Source organism: Nomia melanderi, chromosome 4, assembly GCF_051020985.1.
Source record: "Nomia melanderi isolate GNS246 chromosome 4, iyNomMela1, whole genome shotgun sequence".
NCBI lineage: Eukaryota > Metazoa > Arthropoda > Insecta > Hymenoptera > Halictidae > Nomia > Nomia melanderi.
Genome location: NC_135002.1, coordinates 19,769,806 through 19,784,096, shown reverse-complemented (window position 1 = coordinate 19,784,096; position 14,291 = coordinate 19,769,806). Strand labels below are relative to the sequence as shown.

The window sequence follows — 14,291 nt, the reverse complement described above, 5'->3', positions numbered from 1 at the left end:
TGATAGGGAGCGGGAAAATTTCAATTTAATTCTGCTTAGTATGTCCACCACCATAGACGAAGTATAAGATAGACATTGCAAGCTTTTAAAAGTTAGTGTCACATGTTCTGAATTACCGACTGCGTAAAAAATCAGAAGTTTTTTTAAATCTCAAATATATTTTTACATACCTAATTTTGATTAGAAATGTAATTTTACTATACATACATTTATTTATATATAAACCAAATTAACAATAATTTTATATATATAATAACTGTTGCTACAATTGTCAACTATTACTTTCATTAATAATTATGTAATAATATTGTTTGGTTCCATAATGAATTTTTGATATCAGCAGAACTATACTCATCGTCACTTAAAGTTTCAATATTTTTGATTCTGATTCCTATCACTCATAGCGCTGCCATGCAAAATCAGACTAAGTCGACATGACAGAGCGTGATATGAAAATGGTAAGAATGTGTATATAACAAAATTTTACATTACTTGTTATGTCTATTCTATACCTCTGTGATATGTCACTTACTATATAATTCTTAAATTATTGGGAAGTAAAATGTTCAATAATTGTTTATAGGTTTATTTCACACTGTATGTATTACAATTGGTACTATAATCAAGAATGATTTTTACCTCGTAGAAGTTTAAACAACTCTTATATAATATAACTCATCTTGCAGATTATAAACATTAGATGATTTATAAAAACGCCTCTCCATAGAAGCCTATATCTTAACAAATATTTAAAATATAGTAGAACACTATACTTCAATATTCAAAACCATACGTTTTGAGAGTGACAAGAATCCTTACAGCGTCGTTCGGCTGTGAATCTTTTCAGTGAATATTTCGAACGCACACAATGCATATTTAATGATAATTTCAATCATAAACTTTGTTGCGATCTCTTTCACAGCTGAATCGTGTAATGTCAAGCTCAGTCTCGGCGAGCAACGACATTTAATGAAATGCGCAACAATAGTTGACTTCGAGTGAGCTCGGTATTTTCTTTAAAATCAATTTTCTTTCATTCGCCTTTAAACGTTAACAAGGTTTACAGTAACACACTACAAAATTTTCATCGTCAATTATGCAATATTGTTGGTTTTTGTACGTGGTAAAGTCTTTTTCACGCATCTGATTGGAATGATCGTAAATTTTCTTGATCACTGGTGGAAAGCTTGGAATGTTTATACTCGCAGCGAGTTCATCATAATATGCCCATTGTCTTTCATTTAATTTTGTGATATGTCGTAGCTAGAAAAGTAACAAATTCTTTCTGTTAATGTTAATGTGTATACAAGAAGAATTTTATAATCAATTTAACAGAATTATCGAACTTAAAATTCTTATTACTGTATGTAATTTGATTAACGTGAAAATTCAATTACCTTTGATAAACTAATAACTTTATACAAAATTTAATGCAATTATATTTTATAATAAATAAGAAATGCTAGTAAGAACTGTTTATTATTTCTTGTAATGCATTTTTATAAGATCGAAAATGAAACAAATTTGTAATCTTCCAACTACAATAACTATGACACGAAATAAGTATTTCTATTCACTTCTTTTTTACCTTATAGTACATATTAATATTTCTATATATTTTTATATGTTTTTAAATAGGCTTTATCATTTAGATTAAAGTAAAAATGTACAAATTTTATTGACAACAATAGAATAGATTCTACACATCTATTTGATTAACACGACATTTAACTATCAACGATCAAATATTACCATCAAATCACATATTAATCACAAAAAAACTCTTATACGTACAGGTATACCCTGATTAAGCAAAGCTGTCTTCTCAGCTTCGTATTCTTCACGCATTTGCTTAGGGGACGGCAATTGCACGCGACCTTCTAGAATACCGAGGATGTATTGAGCCTGTAAATGGTACGTCGGGAAGGGTATTACAAGCCCCGCTAATCCCATCACAAATAGATTCGGATAATCCATGTGCACTAAATGTTTGTAAATTGGTTCTACATGATTGTCGTCCGTACGCATCTCAACTTTAGATGACATAAAGGGATACGTAAATTTATATCCTGTAAACAAGAAATTTTAATGTCAGTAGAAAAAGTCAAGGACAGGGGTCAGGGCTCATACCGAAGATTCTAACAATCTATAATTTATTGGTGTCTTAACATCAACATTTAAAAATTAAATGAACAAACGAAGCTAAGACAGTAGTAAGCTCAGGAATTGACGTAAGAATGAGAAAAGCCGTAAGTACATACGAGAGGAAAATTGGATTCGTTGTTTGCTTCAGGCCTAGAATCTAAAGATAATTCGAGGGAGGCCTGTCAACGCTTCCTTGTGAATGTATTATTGATTTATTGAACCCTCGTCGTTTATACGTACGAAGATCAAGGTCTTTTACCTGTACAATATATGAAGTTATCTACTTCAGCCGAGGAACCGTCACGGAAGATAAATTTCTTTCCTTGAATAGATTGGATTCCTGGTCGCTGTTCCACGTTTTTACACATTTTCGAATCCACCGGTTCTGATAAATTGTGACTCAGATATATCTACAACCAAATAAATAGCCAATGATGTTTTAGAAGAAGTAAAAAGAGTTTAATACATCTTCACTGCCACTCAAAACTATTCAATCGTCTAAAAGAATAATATTGATCACTATTTCATGTCTTTTATGAGTTTAAGAAGTTTTTTTTATTGCGTTATTTTTCTGTCCTTTATTTAAATTAACAATACCTCATGTTTCATTGATATTTTTGTACAATTTATACAGCTCGATCAACTGTACGAAATATGAAATGTTCTCATTTGAAATTGTTTTATAACGTTGTAAAAACCATAATAGTTCATCACATCAGCAGATAATTAGTTATCCATTCTGAAATCGGCGTTACGAAGAGAAGCCATTTCGACAATCTGAAGCGGTAATTTTACATGATTATAAAACAAAAATCACTTTTGTTAGCCTGTAATTATTTAAATAAAATTCAAGAAATGTATATCTTTTATTGTACACGAACAAAAATATGCAAGATCTATTCGCATTCGTTTTGTGTTATATTCTTGTTTAATCATTTTCTTTCTTTATTGTTCGTTATATGTGTTGAATCTTTGGTGTATTAAAAAACTATTGAAAGTATAATGATTTGAACAGCACAAAATTCTATTGATACCTTGCTGGCGTATTGCGAGACCTCAATTGCGATGTCGATGCCGGACCAAGACGCACCGAGGATGCAAACTTTCTTTCCAGCGTACATATCTGGAATTCTGTACTGGTGACTGTGTATTTTTCCTCCGGGAAAAGTTTCGATGCCCGGAATATGCGGAATGTGACCCACAGTGTAATGACCATTGCAGACAACCACGGCGTCAAACGTTTTGGTAGCCTCCACTTTAGTTTCCAAGTCTTTATAAGTAACCAGCCATATTGTTTGCCCGTTTCGCAATGTTTCCGGTTTTACATGTTTCACAACAGTATTTAACTGAAAAAGTCAACTATTAGATAGTACATAAAATATATTCGCTATAAAACTGAGCTTGAAGATGCGAAACCTAGAAAAAGAAAAGAAAAGAAAATAAAATCAAATCAAGCTGTACCTTTATATAGGGATGCAAATTAAAATGTTTTGCATAATCGCACAGGTACTTTCGAATCACAGAATGATGAACAAACGACGATCCTTCTTGCTGCTTCATTGGAAAGTCAGGTATTTGCATAATTTCCCGGGGAAGATTCGTTCTGTAAAGTAATGAGTAGATATAATAACAGATGTTTTTAAATTGCTAATTAGAATAATAGTGTTATCCTTAAAGCTACTCGATTTTCATATTATATATAAGCGAACATCAACGATGAAATATTGTTTTAACGTTTTTGTTGGATACAATAGAGTTATTATCAATAAATATTTGACAAATGAGAATACAAAACTTTTAACGCGAGAATGTTTATACGTTTATACGTTATCATAAATTTCTATGACAACTTTGCAGTAGGAAGAAACTTCGTTATCGGTATTCAAGCGAATTTTTCAGCTAACAATCTCACGAGTCATGAGACTATGAATATGTGTATAGTAATGAAGAAGTTGCCAGAACAAGTTTCGAAAATAAGGAGAACTAAGGTGTAATGAAGAAAGTACATTTCAAAAGATTCTAAATTTGCTATGTATTCTTCCAATGCAAATTTATGGAGATAACAGCAGATTTGAGTGTATTAAAACAACAGAAGAATTTGAAAACTAGCTGAATTGCCAAACATAATGATATTTCACTTACGTTAAGAAAAAAACTAAGTTCTTATTTTAAGTATCGTTGACATAATCAAATGTGAAAACTACTCTATACTGATTATTTTAAATTATAAATTGCTACAACGTGTTAATATTTTCCCGTGTTACATTTTCCTTTCCTCAATTTTTATCTTCATAAAGCAAATATTGTTTTTGGTGGAAAATATCTTACTCAATTACTTGAAACTATAAATCGAAATCAAATATTTCTGTTGTATTAGGTATAGATAATATTTATATCATATACTTTAAACCGTTTGTGTATTGTGTTTAATATTTTTTTACGTAATTTAAGGTTAAGTTAATGATAAAAAATTCATTATATTTCATTTATATTTAATTCTATGTATTTTTATGTTACATCATTTTAAGTAACTACATAGTTGAAAGCTCCTTCTTCAGATTCTTTTCTCCCAAAGAATTTTGTGAATTTCTATGTAGATATGTAACTTATTTTCTTAAGAGACTGGTAAAGATTTTTCGTGTATTGATAAAACATAATAAATTTTATCTAAAGAATATTTGTTCATCTTTAACTTAAAAGAAACAGTTTCTTATGTTACTTTGCATGTATAACTTTAAGGCAGGATCATTTTCTAATTGTAAACATTGAACTTCTTTATAGTTTGATATTAAAATGACTACCGGAACGCTTCTCTTGTCATTATGTCAAACAGTGTATCGCGTGTCAGCTAAGTTTATCGCGACAGACTAAACTGATTAGAATACAGCTGTATTATCATACAAATGACGTGAAAACTAAAACGTTTCATGGGCTATTGTTTTCATCTTTGTTAATAGCAAGAATTGTGAAAGGTGTTTATGCGTCCGCGGATACGAAACGATGAAAATATTTTGCTACAGCTATTATTACACAATAAATAGCTTTATTACAGAAATGGAAATACTTTGTGGGATATATCAATGATATTATTTGTATCAAATTTATTTAAATGTGTTTTCACGCTTTAGAATAACTTCGGTCACAATATTGTAAGACTTTTTATTCCGAAGTTACAGGAGTTTAAAAATCAACAATTTTTAGATTACAACGTAGTGATTCCTTAATTTTCTGGAGCAAGGTATATTCATTATGTTTAAAAGATGATGTTTCATTATAGTATTTAATGTAACTGCAGGGACAATATAAAAGTGGTCTCTGTTTGAATGAATAAGGTCCAATTATGGGAGACGGAGTTTCGCGTAATGTTATGCATCTCGCATCTCTGGTCTTAGTCAAATATGATTTCGTTATTCATTATTCAATAAACTAATTTTGTATCTTTCATTTTGTACTGTACCTATTCGGAACAGTTAATTTCATTGTTTCTATTTACTCCATATTGTTTCCAGACATTTTTACGATTTAATTAAAGCACTATATAATAGTTACAATTTCCATTAAAATTACTAAATCATCCAACTTAGTTAGAAATAGAACTATACGAAATATAACGAATAAAAAGTGGAGAAGAAACATTTGAAATGCAATAAAAGAGTTTATTTATATTTCTTAAATTTAAAATTTGTTTATACAGCGCTAAATCTACATAAAAAAGAAAATTCTAATAATATACACGATAACACTTTTCTGATATAATATGCAAATTTTGTTTATCTATTCTTATCAGTGGCTGTCACATCGCCTGTAACATTGTTTACGTCCACATGCGTCTAATTAATACACTGTTGCAAATCATATTTTCATGAATGATCATTCATAATATTACGATCTTTACTTAGTTTTTATTCGGGAATAAAAAGCTATTGCATCAAAATCGAACAAATATATAATAGGCAAATTCAAAAAACAGAAAAACGTTACGAATAAAAAGGTAGCATGTACTCTTTCTATTTGAAATTTACATATGTGTATAATAATCGTATACCTGTCGTAGATAGTATCTCTTCATGAGTACATATTAATATACATACATAAATGTCAAGGAGACAATAGATTACCACGTTAAGCGCCATGAAAATTTTCACCATTCTTCCGTGGAGTTATTCTTTTGTAGCAAAGAAAAGCAAGAACAATTATTCCTTATTTGGCGTTAGAATCTTTGCATTACATTATTATCAACTTAGTTATGTGTTGGTTACCTCGCATATTACGATTGTTTTCAAATAATTCAGAAGCGTCGGTCACCGGTGACTGGCATGGCACTTAACGTGTTAAATGTCGCGAAACGAATTACGTTCAAAGGATATAACAAGTAAAAAATAATTAAAACGTCTATACTCTATTAGAAACCTAAGGTCTAAGGTTTAGACACCTTTAAAGTAAACGAGTATTCTTTGCTTAATACATATTTACATAGACATATGACTATTGACCGCTTTCGCGACCTACCTCACGCACTTCTGTGTTGGTTTGATTGCCGTAAATTAGGCGAATTTGTAATTGCTACAAATTAAATAATGAAACTATTGCAATTACTTTGAAATGATTTTCCCGTTTTGTTGTAATGGAAAGTTATTTTCTGAATTTGCCATCATTCGACATTAGTAAATGTCGTATATAATTATTAGTTATAATAAGATATTACAATTATTATTTCGAAATTATCATTAAAAATTCTGATATTCATTCTTAGTACACAGGTGTAAGATAGTCGTTTACACATTTTTTCTTCATTATAAATTAATACAAGGTTTAATTATAACTTGAATAATTGGAACTTAGGTACCCTACTTGTTTTCTGCTCTTTTTGAAATGTTTACTCATGTGACCATTTCAGACGAAGTTTTCTGGTCCTACTAATTAATTTCATGTATACATATAATGAAATACTGACCTCAAGTTTTTGTACATGCTACTATGAATCGGTAATCCATGTTTATCGATGTCAATTTCGTCGGTGTAGACCCAAGTTCCGCCTATTTGATCGGTTTGCTCGAATACAGTGAGGCTGTAAGTGTCCAACTTAGTGGCTGCATGACGGGCTACCAACAATCCTGCTGCACCACCACCGATTATGGCGATTCTTGTCTTGGTACTTGGCATATTGATTATGGGAAACTCCTCGGAATCTGTTAAAGCGAAAGTTGATGTAGTTCTTTACTGCATGTACATATATATGTATACACAGCATACATTTGTTATTGCAGCTATATCTATACACAGAATAATATTTTTTCTTTTGAAACCTTGTCTCCTACAAAATCCGGTATTCGAGGATTTATAAACGATCAAATTTTATTCGAAATTTTGTATTTGTTCATTACGATTACTGGTCAGAAACTGGTTAGTATTAATGTGGTAAATAACTACGAAATAATTAGTTATTATTAAGTTATCAGAGTTTTCTTACACGTAAAATTGTTATTCAATATTTTCGACTGATTTTTCAATGTAGAATCATAGTCTTTAATGCGGAATTAGAGATAGTGAGCATAAAGTAATTAAATATAACACTTAACATGTATCGATTACTAATGAAATCTAAATACCATAATTGTCTACCATTTACACGATATAATTATAATCTTTTGTTTATTCTCTCATTTCCTTCGTACAGTCGTACATCTCATTTAATACTATAAAAAGCAAGTTGTGTTAGAAAATTATTTTATGTTATTCAGAATATATTACCTAAAGGATTGCAACAATTGTGTTGTGTATGATATTTAGAAAAATAGTTACTTTCATCATTTGATACTGGACTGTAATATCTTTCACAGAAACCAGAAAACAACAAACAGAACTTTCTTTCTTCATTACAAACTTTGCAGATACTTCTAGTGAAAAATTGGAAAAAATTGGAAAGACATTATAAACAATAAAGAATTTTACGTACATCAAGTAGAATTTTACAACGGTCAGTTGAACTTTCGTTCTCTACGGAAGGTGGTACAGGTACGATACAGTTAAATAGAAATAAATGAAACAAACTAGTCGAATATCTAATTAAGTACTGTATCCTTAATACACTCTGCAACTTTCTCCTCAGTTTCTTGGTCGAAACAGGCTAGAGAAAGTAGATAATAATATAATAAAGACGATTATCGTCGTAAATAACTTAAGTCACTGTGCACGATGCGCGCAAAGGAAATTAATCCTGAAGTAGCTCAGTCGGAAGTTCGATTAAGACTGTCCACCCGAAAGCAAACTGCTTGTTGCAATGTCTCTGGCCACCTTCCCCTCCGATCAGAGGCTTACGTAAACGCGGGAAATGTTTCTTTCTATGACCGCAGCCGCTACGATTAAAGATGTACAAAAAAGCAACTCAGAAAACATATTTCTTCTTACACTGACGTCGAGGTTCGGATAAAATTTCTCGTGTTTCTCTCCAAATCAGTGTAATATATCTTCTTTTCCTTAATTACTGTTTGACATATTTGTTAGGGGCATTATGTTGTTTTGTTTCTTCTGTGTTCGTTCACGTTACATTTAAAAGTAACACAACTCGTTACTTACTGAAATTTTTGTATACTTTCTTCGCTATTTACTCATATTTTATCCTTTAATTAAAATAAATAGATAAATAAACAAATGAAATACATTGCAAAGTATTTTATCGAAAATAAACAATATTTGATTATGCTTTATTTCAATTCTGTTGCAAATTTAAAGCAAATTAATGTACAGATTATCTATAAATTGGTAAAAACTTGAATGTTTAATGAAAATTCGGTTGTATTCATAATTTTACTTCTTAACGCAATACTTGCGAGTCAAAAGATAAAAGTATTTTCTTTGTAATAAATTTCCTATTTTTCTGTTAATGAGAAATTGAATTTGATTCGTTAATCAGATTTACTACTAGATTCAGGAAGTTTATGTAAGTTTCTATTTGCATATTATTGTTTTACTAATATTAATTAGTGAATTTAATCGATGAAAATGTTTGGAAATTTTTGTTAGAATGTTTACTTTATTATTATAGAACTATTAACGTGTCATTTTTGTTCATTGTCGTGTATTGGTGTCTACTCGTTTCCTTACATTCATGAACTACGCATAAAAGATTATAATATGTTGTCAGTGTTTTTTTCTCGTAAATCCAGCAAAGTGAGTACAGAATTAACAATACTTGAAGACTAATTAATTCGTTATCTTCTGTAATTCATTATAAGTTCAAGGTTTTCCGATTATTTACGGTTGTAGAATAAACAATGGAATTCTAGCAAATTATTGTAGTGAGAGAGCATGTGCTCGTTTCACAAATTAAACCAGACAAATTGCAGCAATCACCTTCTATAAGGACCTGGTTCACATTTGATGCATCGCTGTCCGTTATGTTAATGCATTTTCAAGTCAAAACATTACACGAAAATATGAGATCGATCGTTCAAAACTGTTTCTACATGTTAGTATGAAAAATATTCAAATCCTATAATTGGAAAATAACTGTCAATAAAATTAAGCAAATAATTGTCTGTATTTTCAAAGTGTTATTTATTTCAGTGATATGTAGCTATTCTTCAACAGTAATACTCTTTTTTTCTGCAGTTTTTTTTCATTGGAACTGCATTTAGCGTAAAGAATAATTAGTGCCTTTTTAAAACTTTCGAACTATGAAAGATATTGCATAATAAGTTGAAGGTTTTCCTAGTCTCAATTAATTTGTTCATTTAGAATTATTATATTCATACATAATAAGAAATATTAGTGTCATATTAAGTTGAAAAATCAAGATTTCAATATAATGTCGGATTACTTAGGATATCTATCCGAAATCATTTTCTCCATCATTTTTTATTTGGAACGCTAACGACTTTGCCATTACTGGTTAGCTAGTCACGTTTCACCGGTTCGAATTTCTTTCTGATGAAATTGCATCAAGCATAAAGTCAGTGTCGCCTCCCTGCGTTACAGATACGCAGGTCACGTGGTGTACGAATGCACGTGCTGATGGACCAGAAATACACACGCCATTGCATCGCGCGGGCGTGCATATGTATTATAAAATCGACTCGATGATTCAAGACCCAGTAGAATTTCGCACGAATCTCAATAGATAATAAATTGCATGTTAATTATATCTCTGTTTGTTTATTTTGTTGCTAATCAAAGTTTGCAGAATAACATCTTCCTTCATGAAATGGATACTCAAAATTCGGTGTTCAACCACTACAATCATCTTGAGTATGTCGTCTTTAGAATGTTGATTTCGTATATCTAATGTCTCAGCATAAAATTACATACTGTCTTTGTTTGAAATTTAAAAAAAAATTGTGTTAACGATGTAGTACATGAACCAACGTTTAAAATTAAAAGTTCAAATTTGAAATGTGATCTTTTAATTAAAAGAATCTACTTGAAATTAATATATATAAGAGAAATTTTAAATAAAACATTAAAGAACTTACTCTTTTCGTCAATTTCTATCTGAATAAGAAAATAAGTGGACTTTTAAGTTGTAAAATAATATAATTTAAGTTGTAAATAAATATCATGAAATGAAGGACATTTAATTTGTATCTTCTATGTATCGACATTAGATTGTCTAAACAATTCTTTTGTACTACTTGTATCGAATGATGTTAAAAGTAAATCTCATTTTATTCAATTAAAATGTAGAAAAACGTGGATCACTTGTTGCACAACTTCCTGCTTTCTTTCGGTACATGTATGTTTATACTTACAGAATGTTGCTTATTTAAATACGTACTAGAATTTCTTTATTGAAAAAGAAAACGAGATGATTTTTCGATTAATCTAAAATCTTTTCTTGATCTACGAGGCCGTGTTCAATAGAAATGCGTGTATTTCAAGAATGTAGACAGGCAAATTTTTAAGGTTTAGCACATTTGTTGCAACAGAGAGAAATTGCAATTGGTATTGCGTTGTTTAATGACCCATGAAGTTGCTACAACTCGCATACTAATCGACAGCAAACATTATGTAAGCTGGTCATGTGGTGGACCGAATAATATAGTGCAAGGTATAATCGATACGAAACAATTTTCTTCAAATTAGTTATCTGTCCAGAAATTTTTATTACTTTCTGTAATATAGTCGTTACTCTACTTACAAATTCATTAAAAAAAGAATGAAATTTTTGTGATTTATTATTTTCAATATTAACTGTAAATCAGAAGAAAATAGCGCATTGATTTTATTTTCAATCAGTGAAAAATCACAATAGCATTTTAAGTATCTTAAATCGATTCATTAATCATTTCCTACATTGTGTAACGTCAATATGCGTTTCAACGAACGCAAACATTTCCGTCATTATATTGTAAACTAAAATATCAATACGTTACAAGTAATGCTATAATTATGAACATTAGTGTCAGAATTTTATGAAATATTTGATTTCAGAATAATCCACTATAACGAAATGTTTTTTCATACCTTATCAGAGTCTCCTAATTTAAGGAAGTTTCAAGAATCGGATAATTTAATGATTTCATACCGAATATAAACTTTATCAAATTTAGTCATCACATTCGAGACTTTGAATTTTTATCCTTTATATGCTCACAGTGCCTACGTCAAGTCATCAAGCTATGGGTTGGCAAGAAAGTATTTTCGGTTTGCACAAATAGATAGTGTTATGTTCGTTTTGTTATTCTTCTGTCAATGTTATAATTTTTTTCTTTTGAGATTTGGTAGTTGACATTTTTAAGTTACTATAGAAACAAATTCCGTGTAATTTTGTTTACAACTGTTAGTTTACGGTCAATTTTAATATGGAGTGTAAAAATAAACATTTTCGACATATTCTACTTTTTTATTTCATATAGGCATAAAAGCGGCTGAGGCTCACAAAGAGATATGTGAAGTTTATGGTGTTGATTGCTTAGCAGAACACACGTGTCAAAATTGGTTTCAAAAATTTCGGTCTGGAGATTTTTCATTTAAAGGTGACCAACGTTCTGGTCGACCTTCTGAAGTTAATGATGACAAAATGAAAGCCATAATTAAATCGAATCGTCATATATCTGTGCGAGAGATTGCAAAAAGATTAAATGTATTATACACAACAATTGAAAATCACATAACATATCTTGGATTCGTCAAGAAGTTTGAATTGAGTTTTACTTCTTTGTCAACCCAATAAAAAGTCGGAAGGGCAAGGGGAGACGTCCATTCACAGTGCTCGGCTCGGTAGTCGGCAGCTGTTGTTCTATAACTATTAAAGTGAACATCCCGAGTGAAAGAGTTCTCTTGCCCCTTCAACTGTTTAGCTTGGTGGATTAACACAGGACGTAAGAGCTGCACTGTAGTTTGTACATAAATAAACTGAAAAGTTTAGAAAATTAATTTGTATATGTTTATATTAAATAACTGTACATGTAATCGTTTTTTTATATTTCTGGTACATTTATTAATATAATGTGTTTTCTATATAGTAAGAAAAATCAAATGTTTCGTATATTATTATTGATAATGATTGTAATTAGGAATTTTTTTTTGAAATTTCCATTTACCTTAACATTAATAGCTGATATAGAATACAAGATATTTCTTATTCAAGAGAATAATGTGGTCTGATAGAATCGCCATAAGTTCTACTGGAGTAGATTCGGTTCATTTCAACCAAAACATCCGAGTTCTAGATTGATACATGATAAATTATAAAATAAATTACGTAGAAGGAACTTATCGAGAAATAAGCACCTTATTATTAAAGATAAAGAACGGGATTGCTAACAGACGATTACGAAATCGTTAGTACGCCATGTGTAAATGTATTAGTTACAATCGTTCATTGGTCGATGTGCGATAAGGAACAAACATACATTCAATTCTTCGCGTTACATATTCTACTGCAATTGACAATATCGCGAAGTAAATGACAGAATCCAGGAAAAATGAGCAATAAACTTTGAATTACCGTTTCTCCGCTCTAAATACTTCACGAAGCCGCTAATAATAGAGTTATTTATGGTACTATTATTGTTACCTATTTCCGTCTGTAGTTTAAGAATAAAATTGATTAATTTTCAAAGTCTGGAATGAAATTCATTTATCCAGAAATCTTAAGAGACTTCAAAAACTTCAGTGAACTATATTTTAAAGAATGAAGTCGCAGGTACAATCGTGAATATTTATTCACTGTTGCATTTTTTAAAACAAAATAGTTAAATATAAAAATCTCAGCAGTAAATGTTTATTTTAGTTTTCCTCGACAAATCCTCCGTTTAGGTTCCAGAAGTAATCTTTTTTCTAAAATACTACATGTTTTCTCGGCTCCATAGCGATAACGAGCTTGTTTTTCCTTATCGAAAACTTATTTCATCAGTAATTAAGTACGCTTCAACACTTTCCCTAATTTATCACGGGCAGTTAAATTATTCAATGCTATTAGTACATATCTGCTAAAGATAAATAGGCAGCTGACGAAATTACGTTGGCTTGCTTATCTCAAAGTTTATATGAATTGGAAAGAAGCATAGAAAAATTCATTTATTTATGGAAATAAAAATAGTATTTAAATAAAGGATACAAATTAAAATTATTATTTCAATACAGTAAGGAAATTTTTCTTTTATTAAGTTTTATCAAGTGGATAAAGTATTTGCAAATAAATCAAAATGTCTCAGACAACGAAATATATTTTTGAAGATAAGATCTAGTTAAAACTTTTTCATTTTTATTTTTACTGCAGAACGATCCTCGCTGTAACACGTTCCCGTAAACTGCTCGTGAGACCGAAACTCGAAAGACCGAGATACCCGAAGTAATTAACTGTTCTGCAACGAAGATAAGCGTAAAAGCAAACAAAATTTATTTTCGATCTCCTTGGTCGTTTAAAATCTAATTGCTGTTATTCTTTTGCTCATTATCAGATGAATTTTCAACACCAGCACTTACCAGCACAGTACCAGCACTTTTTCTACTGTAACCAGTCAAATAATTGTAAATACGAAATAAATGTAAATAAGATGGACGATAAATTTTCTTTAGTGGAAACAGAAACGAAAGGAAAGATAAAAATCGGAAAACTGATCAATCGAACAAAATAGATATATTGATATCAAGTGAAATGGACGAAAGAGGACGCGGAATTTTAAATCCGGTCATTTGACCAG

The 14,291-nt window shown here is 30.3% G+C and overlaps 1 protein-coding gene and 1 long non-coding RNA gene across 2 annotated transcripts; one reads left to right on the top strand and one right to left on the bottom strand.

Annotated features, from left to right (window-relative positions):
- Nucleotides 1-588: 588 nt before the first annotated feature.
- On the bottom strand, nucleotides 589-8,414 carry LOC116425233 (uncharacterized). Its single transcript, XM_031972673.2, has 7 exons — nucleotides 8,102-8,414; nucleotides 7,100-7,334; nucleotides 3,607-3,748; nucleotides 3,180-3,491; nucleotides 2,405-2,555; nucleotides 1,795-2,069; nucleotides 589-1,263 (listed from the first exon to the last, which is right to left on the bottom strand). The coding sequence occupies exons 2-7, from the start codon at nucleotides 7,306-7,308 to the stop codon at nucleotides 1,051-1,053; spliced, it is 1,302 nt and encodes a 433-aa protein (XP_031828533.1). The 5' UTR covers nucleotides 7,309-7,334; nucleotides 8,102-8,414; the 3' UTR covers nucleotides 589-1,050.
- A 140-nt stretch (nucleotides 8,415-8,554) lies between these two features.
- LOC116425297 (uncharacterized) lies at nucleotides 8,555-14,291 on the top strand. Its single transcript, XR_004234663.2, has 3 exons — nucleotides 8,555-8,603; nucleotides 13,868-13,969; nucleotides 14,049-14,291. It is a non-coding gene; the product is annotated as an uncharacterized LOC116425297 (long non-coding RNA).

Coding starts and splice junctions, on each gene's coding strand:
- LOC116425233 (XM_031972673.2), bottom strand. CDS start 7,308: ATGCCAAGTACCAAGACAAGAATCGCCATAATCGGTGGTGGTGCAGCA. Junction 3,492..3,606: donor ATTTGCATCCCTATATAAAG/GTACAGCTTGAT, acceptor TGACTTTTTCAG/TTAAATACTGTTGTGAAACA. Junction 2,070..2,404: donor TAACTTCATATATTGTACAG/GTAAAAGACCTT, acceptor TCTTGTTTACAG/GATATAAATTTACGTATCCC.